This window comes from Epinephelus moara, chromosome 9, assembly GCF_006386435.1.
Source record: "Epinephelus moara isolate mb chromosome 9, YSFRI_EMoa_1.0, whole genome shotgun sequence".
In the NCBI taxonomy this organism is placed as follows: Eukaryota; Metazoa; Chordata; class Actinopteri; order Perciformes; family Serranidae; genus Epinephelus; species Epinephelus moara.
In genome coordinates this window covers 31,322,833-31,337,684 of record NC_065514.1, presented here as the reverse complement: position 1 = coordinate 31,337,684, position 14,852 = coordinate 31,322,833, and the positions used below count along the sequence as shown (strand labels likewise).

Here is a 14,852-nt window from a genome sequence, read left to right as displayed (position 1 = left end):
GTGGTGGTGGTAGTGGTGTAATGGTGTGGGGGATATTTTCTTGGCACACTTTGGGCCCCTTAGTACCACCTCAGCATGGTTTAAAACGCCACAGCCTACCTGAGTATTGTTGCTGACCGTGTCCATCCCTTTATGACCACAGTGTACCCATCTTCTGATGGCTACTTCCAGCAGGATAACGCACCATGTCACAAAGCTCAAATCATCTCAAACTGGTTTCTTTAACATGACAATAAGTTCACTGTACTCCAATGGCCTCCACAGTCACCAGATCTCAGTCCAATAGAGCACCTTTGGGATGTGGTGGAACACGAGATTCACATCATGGATGTGCAGCCGACAAATCTGCAGCAACTGTGTGATGCTATCATGTCAATATGGATCAAAATCTCTGAGGAATGTTTCCAGCACCTTGTCGAATCTACACCACAAAGAATTAAGGCAGTTCAGAAGGCAAGTGTGTGTAAAGTAGCAAAACAATGGGAATACTCAAGTAAAGTACAAGTAGCTAACAGCGGTACTTTAATAAATATACTTCTTAACTGTCCACCACTGTGTTTCCTGTTAAAACTTCTGTACTTTATGTGAGATATGTAGTGTTCTACTGAGAGATCTGACTACTCCCTCCCCCCCTGTAAGAGGGTTCACGTGACACTTGATAAATACAGACATGACATCACCTGGTTTCTGCTGCCCCCTGCTGGAAGTCTCTCTCAGATACACTCCTTTATAACACCAGCGTCTGAAGTTTGCAAAGCAGTTTAACACTTGCAGGAAGTTGACTAACAATAATAAGAGTGTTATTAATCACTAACTCAAAGCTTGTGGGACTTACGCAGAGGTTTTACGCAAAGTACAACCTTGTGGAAAGTGGTATTTCCTGATTTTATTATAGGGGAATAATGTGTTTCTGTAAGCTTTATTACACGACTCAGACAGCCCCAGCAGGAGTCGGCTTGTCCCCTCTGGTTCCTGATATTGTTCCCTGCTGCTCCCTCCCCTTTCCCGGCTCCTCCTCTGCCAGAGTTCTCGGTCCACCGAAGCCGAGCTTCCCAAACTTTCCGTGCCAAGGCTTCCTGTTAAAGCCTCTGTGTTATATGCAGGCGAACAGTCGAAGCCGATGGAGGGGGACGCGTAAAATGTGAAATATAAAAAAACTATGGTACTGATGACCGAGCAGGCGGACAGACCTCTGACTCCGTTATCCACACCGGAGCAACTTTTCAACAAGGACTCCCGAGGGAATCGGTTGACGTAAGTGTGGATAAGATGGAGAGAAAGGGCCCGGGTTGCTTCCCAGGCCTAATGCATTCTGGTTATTTGCATTCACATCCTGCTTTTTTAAATTAAAGGGCCGTGCTCATTTTTAATGGGCGCATACGTGGCAGCAGAAAGGTTTACTTTGCATCAACAAGAAATAACTTTTCATATGCATTCTAATAATGAAGGATAGCTGATGGTCTGCTGTGGTTATTTCATACATAACTTGCATGTATCCTGCATACTTAATGCGTTAAGACACGTTTGTGCCGGTGATAGATGTACAGACATAAACAATAGTGTCTGTGTGATGTGTTCAGGTCTGAAGCGGAGCATGGAGGTGAGAGGAGACAGAGGGGGCGCGGAGGCTCACCTGCAGACCCTCTATCGTGTTTGGATTCAGAGACAGACCCCTCAGAGAGCAAAAGGAAACCAACTGGCATGAGGTGAAGAAGGTTATGTGTTGCCCTCTGAGTGGCTGCTCATAAACATAATACAACCACTGCAGCTAAAAGGATCAGTTGATTAATCGTTGTTTACGTTTTTTTACAATCAAAACAAACAAACAAAAAAGTTCTGTTCAAGCTTCTTCAGTGCTGCTTTCACATATTTTCTCTGCTTTATGTCCTTTGTAGAAAATATTTTTGATTTTTGGAATATTTGTTGGACAAAACAAGACATTTGAAGATGTCACTTTGGGTGTTTTCCACTGTTTTCTAACAGTTAACTGAGAAAATTATTCGCAGATTTTTATTTTATATTTATTTAATCCTTTAAATAAGTAATCTCATTAAGATCATTTGAACAAGAATAAACATGTATAGTTGCATGGACAAATACACACAAGTTAGACATTAGATTTACATTAAGAAAAGCAATTACTGGTAGAATTGCATATTTGTGAGTATAGACTTTTAAAATGATTTAATAATGAAAATAATCATTGGATATACCCATGGGTAGATTACTGAATGGGTCTGCTGGGCACATGCCCAGAGAGACGCAATGCTGCTGCAAAGAGACACTCAGGACAATTACAAAAAGAGGCAAAACAACAACAAAGAGACACAAAATGAATACAAATAGATGCAAAATGACTACAAAGAGGCATGAAATAACTACAAAGTGTTGTGGCAATTTTTACCCGATCTGCTTGGGAGTCAGCAAACAAGACTGAATAGCTTCATGCATGAGAATCTATTCTCTATAGAAAAGGCGCAACCTCAGGCTCAGAGCTCAGAGTTTGTGCCCAGAACAGTGAATACAGGGCATCTTTATACCTACACTCAGACGACAAGATGATGACAAATCAATTGTAGCTTTCTTGGGCTTTCCTGATTTAATTATGTTTTCTTGATTATATATCTGTTAGATGGCAATAGTTAGGTAATGTTACATGTTAGGTAATCGGCTGTATCTGTTAGACAGTCAATGGGCTGTCTTTGAAGGCGAGATTATAGTGAATGGATGTCAAGTAACGACGGAAGTTTACAAAAGGGGAATGCAAAGGTCACACACTTACAAACACATAGTAAGAATGAAATAATATAAGCACATGCATGAAGAAGACAAAATTTCCACCAAAAAAGGAATGCAAAATGACTGCAAAGAGACACAAAATGACCACAAAGAGACTTAAAATGAATACAGAGAGATGCAAAATGAATACAGAGATATAAAATGACCACTGTATAACACAAGATGGCTTCAAAGAGACACAAAATGAATACAAAAAGATGCAAAATTACCATAAAGACATGCAAAATGACAACGAAGAGGTGCAAAACAACCACATAAAATCACAAAACCACAACAATAAGAGGCCAAACAACTGTAAAGTCTGTGTGTCTTTCTCCTATGTAGGAGAGGTGGTTGGGCCTTCTGCATTTCTGTGCCCGGGGACCCATTGTCTCATAATCTGCCCACTGATGTTCTTCTAAAAATATTGAATTCTAACTAACATGCTAAAACAGCTGAAATTAACATAGATTCCTTGAATCTTACTGAAACTAAATCTTTGTATTGGTATCAACTGTGTCACTTCTCACATGAAAATGTATCCTTTATGGCAAAAGCATTAATACATTTTCAACTTCTGTTGTATTTTAAAAGCTTAAATGAATTTAGCAACACTATGAGGAAATTACAAAATTATATAAGAATATATTTTCTTGAGAATGAAATCATAAGGTAGCTCAACCTGGATTCATTTCACTGAAGTTTGCAGTTCTACCTAACAAGTGTATACCTGCATGACCAAAGTGCTGTTTACAGATTGTCTCTGTTGCTGTGTAAGCAGTCCTTATGTAACCACAGCTGACACCATGCAAAGCAAAATGAAGGACATTTACTTTTGCACAACACTCCATTTCTGTGAGCACAAGAACACAAATCACGTTTGTGTCACGAGTTACAACGCTGTAACTGTCCAACAAGAGCTCATTCGTCTCACCTGTCCTCCTCTTCAGGTGTTACCTTGCTACTTAAACATAAACATAAACATTGACCTTTTCATTTGTCAGATTGAAACCTGTGGAGCAGCTTTCTCCAATGCTGAGTCCAAGTGACTGTGAAACAAAGTTTGAAAGGAAGAAATCCCAGCCCAGTCAAGTATGGACACTTCTAATCTAATCACCAAAGTCTTAACCTTTTACATGTTTTTGCAGTTTCTTATCAAACTGTCTTACTCTGTTTCTTTTCAGTTATCAAAGACAAACGCTCAGTATCACAAGTTATTCAAGGAGGTCAGCAAAGATGAGTCACTCAGACAAAGTAAGTTTCAAATTTTCTTCTCACATAAAGAAGCAAATACGTTTTACCAAGTATTTTGTCTGTTTGTGCCCAACAGGTTACACTTGTGCCCTGCAGAAAGACATTTTATATCAGGGCAAAATGTTCGTCTCTGATCACTGGATCTGTTTCCACTCCAAAGTTTTTGGCAGAGACACAAAGGTACAGTATGATACTGTAACTGTGATAAAGTTCATGTTTTAAGACTGAATTCTGTGTCCTAACGCAGTGGTGTCTTCTCCAGATTTCAATCCCAGTGTTGTCTGTGACATTTATCAAAAAAACTAAAACTGCATTATTAGTGCCAAACGCCCTCGTGATTGAAACTACTTGTGACCAGGTAAGAAGATTGTTGACACCATCCATTTTTTAACCCTTTTGACATAAACATAAAAGTGATTCTAAAATAAAACAATGTTTTCCAGCATGTGTTTGTGTCCTTCCTCTCTCGAAACACCACCTACAAACTTCTGAAGACCATCTGTGGTCATCTGGAGGTAAATAACATCTTCTGTTGAGCATTTATTTGTTCTTATTGAATTCATCTATTTAAAGTTTTCTGAAACATTTTCATTATAGTGTGAAAATAAGATAGATGATTAGTCAATTAACAGAAAGTTCATCGTTAACTATTTTGGTAGTTGATTGATCATTTAAAGGTTCTGTATGTGACATTCAGATATGTGGCAGTAAACCACTATTTGCAATCTAAACATATAGTGTGTGTGTTGTTATCTGAGCTTCTCTGTGGTTTCTTGTGGTAAATTTCCTGTGTATGTTAGGGCATGTGTGTAGCACACTGGGTAGTCCATTACTGCTGCTTTGCACTGTGCTTATATGGCGGTTACAGCTAAAACTGGAATGGCGTTGTTGCTGAAGCTTAGCACCCACAGTTCCCCCCTGGTTGATATTCACGCACGGGTCAGGGTGTTTAAAAACCCACCCTGCCCAATCCATATATTCATATACACACACATATATATATATATATATATATATATATGTATATATATATATATATATATATATATATACATATATATATATATACATATGCGTGTGCGCTAATCAATGATCTGAAACCTGCAGCAGAAAGTTTCTGGTAATGACCATTAGAACAACCTACTTGCTGCTGGCTATATTGTATATCATTTACAGTAAATATCACAATATGAAATGTGTGTTTTCTCTTTTAAAAAACTAAACAACAGAAATACAGCAAGCACTCACCTGTCTTTTCAGAGGTTACATCTTTAGCCTATGATCTGGAGCTCACAGCTGATATGTTCAGTTGTTTGTTTACATGATGTTACATGACAGTGCTCAGCCACCTCCATGTTGAGAGCCATGTGCAGACAACTCGTGTGAATTTCACACGGAGCCCCTTGAAGCACAAATATTAAAATTTTGGTGGTTCCAGCATTCCAAAGTTCTCTGTTTTACATCACAGTATATGCCATATCTCTGTATTGTGGACAAAAATGCACTTTGAAGACATCATGGGCTCTAGGAAATTGTGATGGGCTATTTTGCACTATTTTATAACATTTTAAAGTCTAAACACAAATAGAATCAATAATACTTTAACAATAAAGAAGTATTTTGACATTTAGGGAGACACACTTATCCGTTTTCCTGCATTAGATGAAAAGAATGTTACCACTCTCATGTTTGTACGCTAACTATGAAGCTACTGCCAGCAGCCAATCAGCTTAGCTTAGCATCAAGACTGGAAACAAGGGGAAACAGGTAGCCTGGCTTTATGCAAAGGCACATGATCCCCCTGAAAAAGAAATAAACTCTAGAAAAAATCTGCTGTTTGCTACCTGATCAGCACCAAATGCTAATGTTAGCTAATAGCTGGTGAACATAGTGGAACATTCAGCAGTTAAAGAGACTAATATTTCCCTCTGGAGGTGGTTGAGACCAAAAACAAAGCTAAAAGCGGGTGAATAATAGACTTACATTCACCAAGGTGCTAACATTGCTAACTTGTGTGTTAAAAGCTTGTTACGAGGTGGCCAAAAAAACAAAATGAAAAAAACAAAACAATGAATAATACTGCTTTAAAAAATACAAATATGTTCTTATACAAACTAATGTGTGTACTCTGTGATTCCAGGTGGATAAGACTTGTAACAGCCCTGTTATTTCTTCCTGTGAAACCAGCTTCAGAGTGAAATGCCCATCCTCACTTCCTCTGGTCAGTCAGTCTGTTTGTCCAGTTTTATGGGATGTGTTCGTACAGGGTGTATTTATTGTTTTATATTTTCCATTGTGATGAAGGATCTACAGAATTGCCTCATTCTCATGCTATACAATACCCTCTCTGCATGTGGTGTCCATTGTATATTTTCCTGTATGTGCACTGCAGGACTTTTCTGCAGACTTCTCCGACCTGGACGGGGTTGTGCAGCAAAGACGACAGGAGATGATGGAGAGCAGCAGCTCCGGCTCTCAAACTCCAGATTATGACAAAATAAATGGTGTGTGCTCCATTTTTATCCCTCTCATGTATACTTAGTCATTACAAAGCTTCTTTACACTTACTAATCTACTGTAGACACTTTTGTAGTGTTTTTATCTCTCCAAATGTGTTTAGGGTGTCAGGTGTCACTGTAGCTCAGACAGTCTTTGGTTAGCAAATAGCTGGAGTGAAGCCGAGTGAAATTTGAACCATTGAGGCTTTGTTTTCTGTTATCATGAAGACAGTTGGCATGAAAACAGTGATGATGTTATTGAATGATAAATGGCATCTTCAGCTTATTGTTGATGATCAGCTTTGTTTTAACTCGCACGCGAACATAGAGCACTTGTTGATCCGTCTGTTTATAATATTTACTCATGGGCAGCCGGAGTCACGAGTTCTTTCCTGTTTGTTTGCAGACTTCACCAGCCTCCCTGACACATTTCTAAGTGCAGTGAAGAGTGGAGAGGTTTCAGTCCACGCAGACATTCACCTCCAGAGTCCAAGCCAAAAACACGGAGCTGCCCTGAAGAACGGTAGTTTAAAACTGGATATTTCTGAATTCAAAGAAGCTTTGTTAATGCTTCTGTAGTTTTGGATTTCAGTATTTCCCAGAAGGAATTTGGAGTCAGTGGAAAAAAAGGTCAACCTCTTGGCAAATGCTATTGCTGCCTCGCAGAGTGTTAGATGAGAAGATTGATACCACTCTCATGTCTGCAGAATAAAAATGAACCACCATCAAGTGGTTAGCTTAGCTTAGCATAAACACTAGAAACAGAGGGAAACAGCTAGCCTGAATCCTTCCAAATGTAGCCTATTAAACCCCCTTGGTAAACCACAATGTGTTCTTTTTACACTTAAACACACAAGAGAGAATGTGTTAATTAGTGAGTTTTAAAATTGCTAGTAGGTGGATTTTGTTACCTTTGGACAGCTCGCTTTCCCTCCAGTTTCCAGTTTTTATGCTACAGTTTTTTTTTTATGCATACATGAGAGCATGAACTGTAAAAGAATAAATAATAAGTACCAGGAGGGATGTAGAAGTGTTTGGATTTTAAACCCATGCATTTAAGGCTTAATTTGCGCAAAAAACAAAATATAAAACAAAAGCAGAGACTCCAAGTTGTTGTTTTTACACTTCAATTTTTGTACAAATTAAACAAACAATATATTAATTGGTGAGCATTAAAGGTGCTGTCAGTTGGATTTTGCTACCCAAACAACAGAAAAAACACTGTGGTAAACATGCTTAGGTTTAGGCACAGGAACTCCTTGGTTATCCTTAGGAAAAGGTTTTGGCTTGAAAAACAGTGAAGGGTCGTTACAAAACAACCAGTGGTCTGCAACTTGGCAGGCAAAAAAGATCATGTTTTGGCTTAAAATACCCCATGACACGATGTCTTATTAAAGAACAACTGCTTTCCATGGCACTATCTGCTGGAAAAGCTGCTAGGGGTTGCTGCAAAACACCCATATTTGAAGCCCAAAAGAGATGCTGGAAACACAGCAATGACTCTCTAAATCACAACTGTTTTTGTTGGTTGTTGGTGTCAAACAGTGGGCTGCAGCTTGGCAATCATCTCACCTGGGTGTCACAACGTCTAGCATCCCCTCCACCTCCTGATGACTTAGTCAGCTCATGTACTACATCGCTTTAGAAACAGTGATATGATACGTATGAAATGTGTAAATATAAGGTATTCATGGTTCTGGAGGTACGTACAATACCAATATGTTCTTATGGTGACTGGACTGGGATTTTATTCTCTTTGGACTGAGGCAGGCTAGCTGTTTCCCCCCGTTTCCAGTCTTTATGCGAAGCTGAGCTAACCTGCTTCATATTGACATTGCAGACATGAGAGTGGTATTGATCTTCTCACGTAACACATGAAAACAAAACAAAAAGACATATTTCTTAAAATGTCAAAATATTCCTTAAAAGTTTGCAGCTCATTTATTTGTTGCCATCAACATTCCTCTTTCTGCTATTCCTTGTAGGGTCTACAAAGCTCAAAGACAAACCCTCGCAGCCCATGTCGTTGCAAGCCATCCTCCTCATCTATTTGTTTTTGTGAGTAACCTTTCATTATGTGTAATATGAGACTCAGACCAGACAGTTGTTGGATTAATTTCCATTATTTGGGCGTGTTAGCAGCTGTCCTCTGTTTGAGTGTTTGATATGTGTGCGTGTCTCTTCACAGAGTTAGTATTCTTGTCTTGTCCTCCTGTTACATGGCTTTCAAGATTGTGGCTCTTGAGCATCGTTTGAACTCCTTGGTGTCCATGGGGGAACACATTCGTAATGAGTAAGAGCCAGAGTCACATAATTGAGGTGTACCAAACAATGAACAAATGCACTCTTACGGTTTTCTTTTCTTTTTTTTTTTTGTAATGCAGCATCACTCTTCATTTGGTTTGTGATTTTAGTGCAAATGTTGTTGCAGAAACGCAGTGAGCCACAGGCCCCAGGAAGAAGTGAATGCTGAGATTTATGGAGAACTTTCAACCAACTTGTTTAAGCTGGAAAAGGTTTGTCCAGTTGCATGTACCTGCACAGCAAATGTGGTGACTGAAATATCTCTTATTATATTCAGTAGTATAATTACATCATGTATCGTAATGAATTGGTTTACATACTCATAAACATTTCATGATGTTAAGATAAGAAGGGTAAGATTTCTTACTGAAGTGCAGCTATTAACCAAAATGATTGGTAATGTATTTTTTGTCTCAGTAAAATAATAGTTCACATTTATTTGCATTCTTGCTGCGAGTTACACTGGAAAGTCTGTAACACTCTGTAGGACAAGGCTAGAGCCAGGCGACAGTTAGCTTAGCTTAGCATAAAGACTGGAAATAGGGGGAAACAGCTAGCCTGCCTGGAATATAATATACTAAGTTTGTTTTCTTTAATGTATAATTACCTGAAAATAAGAATTGTTGTGTTTTTGTCACCTTAGCTGTTTATATCGACATAGAGAGCAGGTCCTCGTTTATAGACATTACCATGTTTTACCATCATGTTTCTACAGACATAGATTAGACAAACCAAAGATTGGCTCTAGATAGGGCTTTTTGTTGTTTTGTTTTTACCGGTTTAAATGACCAGGTCTGTTTGTTTTGGAGAGGAAGAGGCCTCTGTGGATGATTCAGCTCCTGCTAAAAACCTCCAGAATGTCTGGATCTTAAAGCCACAGTGTGTAGGAATTTCTCCCATCTAACGTTGAAATCGTATATTGCATTCATAAACGCACTCTAGCGCCTCACTTTCAAACGCATATTGCAACAATGGTAACTGCTGTGTAACAAAAAGCTATGATAACATTGATGAAACCATGTCATCCGATACTTCATGGAGTATTCTAGGGCTGTACCCAAATATTCGGATATTCGAATATTCGTTTCTATGGGTAGGTATTCGTTATGAAAATTTGGTATTTGATATTCGTTTTTTTAATTACTTTTTTTTTTTTACTTTTTTTTTGGTGCTAAATGTAGTCTTTTTGTTGTTGGTAAACGTAGGTTATCAATAAAAATCTAAACTTTTAAATTGCATTGTTAAAAATGTGAAAATATAGTATAGCCTACCAACGGAGCTTGTGCGCACGGCACGCTTGAGTGCATCCGTCTGAGGCTGTGGATCAATGCCAAGTTTTACCACTTTATCACTATTCCCTCTAACTTGTAGCTGTTTTTTCGTTATCTTTTGAATTTAATATGAATTATGGAACCGTTTTTGTCAACTTTTGTTTCCCCCGTTTTGTACAATAAATTATTGTTTAAAGTTTCAACAAGTTTCTTTTGGAGTGCGTGACACAAGTGTGTTTTGAAAACGACCGCGGACTGTCACCTGCTCAATGCATCCATACCTTTGGATGCCATGACAGTAATAGATTATAATAATAATGTCAAAATATCATTTACAGACCGATTTAACAGACGATCACTGCTGCCCGACCCGCAGGACCATTTGCGGGTCCCGCGGGTCACAGGTCGACCCACGCATCACTACTCAGCTCAGTCTATAAGGCTGTACACACATTACTTTGTTATGCTGCAGTGGTGCTGGGGTAGTAGCGAAGCTGGCGGATGTCTTCTCAAGATGGCGAAAAGTTATGGAACCCCCCAAATGACTTACATGTACAATGTACAAACAAATCCAAAATTCTTCTTTTACGAGAATAAGTCAGATTATTGGTGGATGTAATAATACACCAATGATGACATATTTATGAATGCAGACATCGATTTTTGCCAATAAACAACTGAAAACACTACACAATATCCCTTTAAGTTATGGAACTTTCTGTTCACACTTTGCGTTCATTTTGTCCATATTTGTTCACGTTTTCTGAAAGCTTACAAATACTGACGAAATGGAGCAATACCACTGGAGATCATGGAGGCAGTGTCGCGTAGTTCAAGCGAGATACAACTGTAGGAGAAGATTAGGAAATTTCAATAATGACGGAACTGAACGAATCTGAAATATAGTGAAAAGAATTTTCTGTCCTTGTCTCGTTTGTTGTTGTCAGAAACTTTGGACTCCATCCTCTAGTGCGATCTATTGGCTGTATCTATGCTATCATAAAGGACGCATGGAAGTACGTGGACATTTATGATGTTTAAAATGGGCAAATCTATTTCCATACGTAAAGGCAATATAAATGAGCCTTAGCAGCATCTGAGAAACACTAATTTGTAACATGAAACTGCTTTATTTAGTGATTTTACCGGTTTAAATCACTGGGTTTGTTTGTTTGTTTTGAAAAGGAAGAGTAATTGCGAATAATTTGCCTCCCGTTTAAAAACCTGATGAACAAAGAAGTTTCAGGTGGTTACAATCTGCAATTCTCACCACTAGATGCCAGTAAATCCCCTTAAATCTTACACACTGTAATCTTTATTTTTGTTTAAATACATCCAGTCACTATAAACTGAAGACGCCAACTTTTGGTGACCTTGTTGGCCTTGTCAGTGTCATCAGCCTGGACAGAAGAGAGCTGCTCTTGGTTCTTGTCTTTTTCATTATCAGGAAGGTCGTTGTTGTAGAATGTGCGTAGTTGTGGGTCGAGGCAAACAAATTTAATGCCAGTGCTTCCATGTTATCAGTAAATCCCAAAAGGGGTGAGGCAGGGTAGAGTGGAGGGAGGAGGAATTGATCCATGTTATCAGTATGCTGACTCTAAGACTATGATGTTTTGTCTTCGTAGTGCTGAGGCTGCTGTGTGTCAGGGTGCATCATCTGAGACCTCCATTAGTGCTTGAACTACAGATCTGATTGGTTATCAGTATAGTTGTTTCCTTTCAGACTGCAGGTTTTGCTGAGTCATGTGTTCAGTGAAAAGAGTCTGCCGAACCTGTTGACCCATCTGTTGACTGTTGTTAGTGGTAAAAATAAAAAACTGATCTCCACCACATGTAGAATGATTTTGAATTTTTCAGTATTTATCAGTTGAGGATTTTTTTTAAATTTTTTGTCACAAACCATAGCTTCTGAAAGGCAGCATCAGACAGATCCAGGCTAGCTGTTTCCACCTGTTTCCAGTCTTTATGCTAAGCTAAGCTAACCAGCTGCTGGCTGTACCTGTAGATATATATATATATTTTTCCCAAAATTTCAAACCTTCCTTTGAAGAAGTCAATGGAATTATCTGCAGTACTTTATAGTTAATAGTAATTTAAAGGGGCTCTATGTGAAATTCAGAGTGTATGAGTTGCCTGCACGTGGTTCTCAGCATGGAGGTGACTGAGCCAGCAGCTAGCAATGAATGGTGCTAACTCCATAAACAGAGCTAAACATAGCAACAGTGCTGACAGAGTTAATGGTGTCAACCGGGGGGGGGGGGCAAAGGTAGGTGCTCCGTTTCCCCAACAATGCTATTCTGATAACAGTGGTAACGCTGTATGAGCACAGTCACAGTGGAGAGCGGTGGCAATGAGCTAGCCAGTGGGGTACACACATGCACTCACGTGCACACACGGCCAGATCGGTTTACCACAACAGACCGCAGACAAGCTTGGATACCACGCACACAGAGGCAGTGTGACTACATTCTCTGCTCAGGACTCCATTACTGCTGTATGTCTTTATATAGCAAATACTGGTTTGCTGCTATATTAATGCTCTGAATGTCGCATACAGACCCAATGATGTTGCTAGGTATGCGTCTTGCGTCCCTGATGCATTAAAATCTGAAAGGACATACTAAATTCACTACTGATGCGTCGGAGGACACACTACTCATAATGTTCTGCAAAAACTCTTTCCTGGCAGTTATTCAGTGTCATATCTCAGGCACAGACAGGGAGATATTTGGTCAGATACCGAACTAGTGACACCAATCTTGTGTGTACACCTTGAAACTGTGCTGATTGTATAGATCGCCTTTACTGTCGGGGGAAGATGTGTTTGAAGCATCCATGTTTTCACAGACATGGATGTAAACTGTAAGAGAAACTTCACTGGTGCGTGGAGGCATACAGCCACGAGGCGGTAATTTGAATGTTTTCTAATGACCTTCATCTTTTAAATCCTAGATCCAAAGAAGCCTCCGGAAGCTACTTGAAGAGACTTAAAAGAAGACAGACAGAAGCTTTACTTTTCTTATTAGAAATGTTGTTTTTTATCAGCAGTGATCAGATGTGGTAATAGTTTTGTTGGAGGGCTCACATAGAAAGCTTTCTTAAAACTGTCTGAACTTTAAATTGTGCAATAATAGCTTCTTTCCTCTTTCCACTCAGGACTATTTTCTCACTCTTTCTAAACTAAATGTTGTGCTGGAGGTTAAACTGAAGCAGTGTGTTAGTGTTAGTGAAGTTTCAGCATATATGCAGTGCAGTATTTATCTGAGAGCTTTTATTTTGCATATCACAATAGTGGAATTTTCTTTAAAGGTCCAAAGGTCATATTTCAATGTTTTCAAAACATTTCTTTAAAAGGTCAACGTGTGCTGTTTTTATGTTTTTTGTTAAAATTAAATTTTAGATGAATTTTATTTATGTTATGTAGATACATCATTCAGATAGGGATGTGTGTACAATATCTGCTAATGACATATATTAAAAGGCAGCCTCTTGCAGTGTGTGGTATTGGAAAATAGAAATGGGGCGGTCAGGGTTATGTGAGGGGAGGTTTGCTAAGTGAAAATTGAAAAGTTTAATTAGTATTTATGTTGTAAATTTGGCCCACTCCAGCTCATTGAAGAGCCTCTCAGCTGGTCATAATTTATAAATCATGTCCTGAACATTTCTACAGAAACTTTGATTTTTGTGTATTTAAAGAGCTGTTAATCATTTCAGGAGCAACAGAAAAGAATGAGCTCATGTTTTAAGCTGTGGTGGGGGGTTTTTTACATTCGGATCACAGTCTGTGCCTTTACCTGTTGTGTGAATCGCAGTCCTGAAATAAATGTCTCTCATATGGTTTCTATTGAAGTGAATTTGTATTTTTTGTGAGCAGTGAGTTTGTCGCCACACGGTCAGGTGACACACCGGCAGAGCATAAACAAATGAATGCAAATGATTCACAGAAAGCTTTGACGTAACCTGATCACAGCTAACATGATAAGAAAGGTGCCAGCAGGCAGTGTGGAAAAAAATGTCAGTTTACCTGAATAAAAGTAGAAATACTACAGTGTAGAAATACGCAATTACACGCAAAAGTCTGGACAACACAAGGACATAGTATCACAGAAATGTACTGAAAGTATCAAAAATAAAAGTACTCATTATGGAGTGTGAGCCCTTTTAGTGTTACATATCATTGATTTGTTACTGGTGTTAATCTGGTGTTAATGTTTTAATCAATAAAAATGCATCATATTTTATAAAGTCATCATACATTTTGTATGTAATATTTTAGAGTCAACCCACACAGGTGATTTTAGACCAAAAGGTCCAGTGTATAGGATTCAGTGGCATGAAGTGTTGAGGTTACAAAACTGAACCTTTTCCGGAGTGCCTAGCTTGTAGGACAACTACAGCAGTTGGCACAATAAAATGAAAATGTGACTGGCCCGATCTAGACTAAGTGTTTGATTTGTCCTTTTTGGTCTGCTGTAGGAAAAACATGGCAGACTCTGAGGGAGAGGACCCGCTCTGTATAATAGAAAACACGATTCTTACTTTAAGCTGATTTTAAAAAACAACAACATAGTTATGAATATTATCTTCAATTTCTGTCAAAAGATGCCCCTAAATCCAACACACTTGACCTTTGAGTTTCTTTAGTGGACTTCTCAGGTGTGGACGTGTACAAACTGCACTTTACTGACATCTCCCTTCTGTTGGTTTTACTTTCAAAGGGGGGATAACTTGCCCTGATTATTCTAAT

At 38.8% G+C, this 14,852-nt stretch overlaps 1 protein-coding gene across 1 annotated transcript; it reads left to right on the top strand.

Moving 5' to 3' along the window:
- Nucleotides 1–1,007: 1,007 nt before the first annotated feature.
- Nucleotides 1,008–13,954, top strand: LOC126395811 (GRAM domain-containing protein 2B-like). The gene is made up of 14 exons (XM_050053539.1): nucleotides 1,008–1,254; nucleotides 1,581–1,706; nucleotides 3,783–3,870; nucleotides 3,963–4,032; nucleotides 4,109–4,212; nucleotides 4,295–4,390; nucleotides 4,476–4,547; nucleotides 6,173–6,253; nucleotides 6,425–6,536; nucleotides 6,937–7,053; nucleotides 8,516–8,588; nucleotides 8,719–8,823; nucleotides 8,962–9,046; nucleotides 13,058–13,954. Exons 1-14 carry the CDS (start codon nucleotides 1,160–1,162, stop codon nucleotides 13,094–13,096), a joined length of 1,263 nt encoding a protein of 420 aa, XP_049909496.1. The 5' UTR covers nucleotides 1,008–1,159; the 3' UTR covers nucleotides 13,097–13,954.
- The last annotated feature ends 898 nt before the right edge of the window (nucleotides 13,955–14,852 follow it).

Coding starts and splice junctions, on each gene's coding strand:
- LOC126395811 (XM_050053539.1), top strand. CDS start 1,160: ATGGTACTGATGACCGAGCAGGCGGACAGACCTCTGACTCCGTTATCC. Junction 3,871..3,962: donor AGAAATCCCAGCCCAGTCAA/GTATGGACACTT, acceptor GTTTCTTTTCAG/TTATCAAAGACAAACGCTCA. Junction 4,033..4,108: donor AGATGAGTCACTCAGACAAA/GTAAGTTTCAAA, acceptor TGTGCCCAACAG/GTTACACTTGTGCCCTGCAG.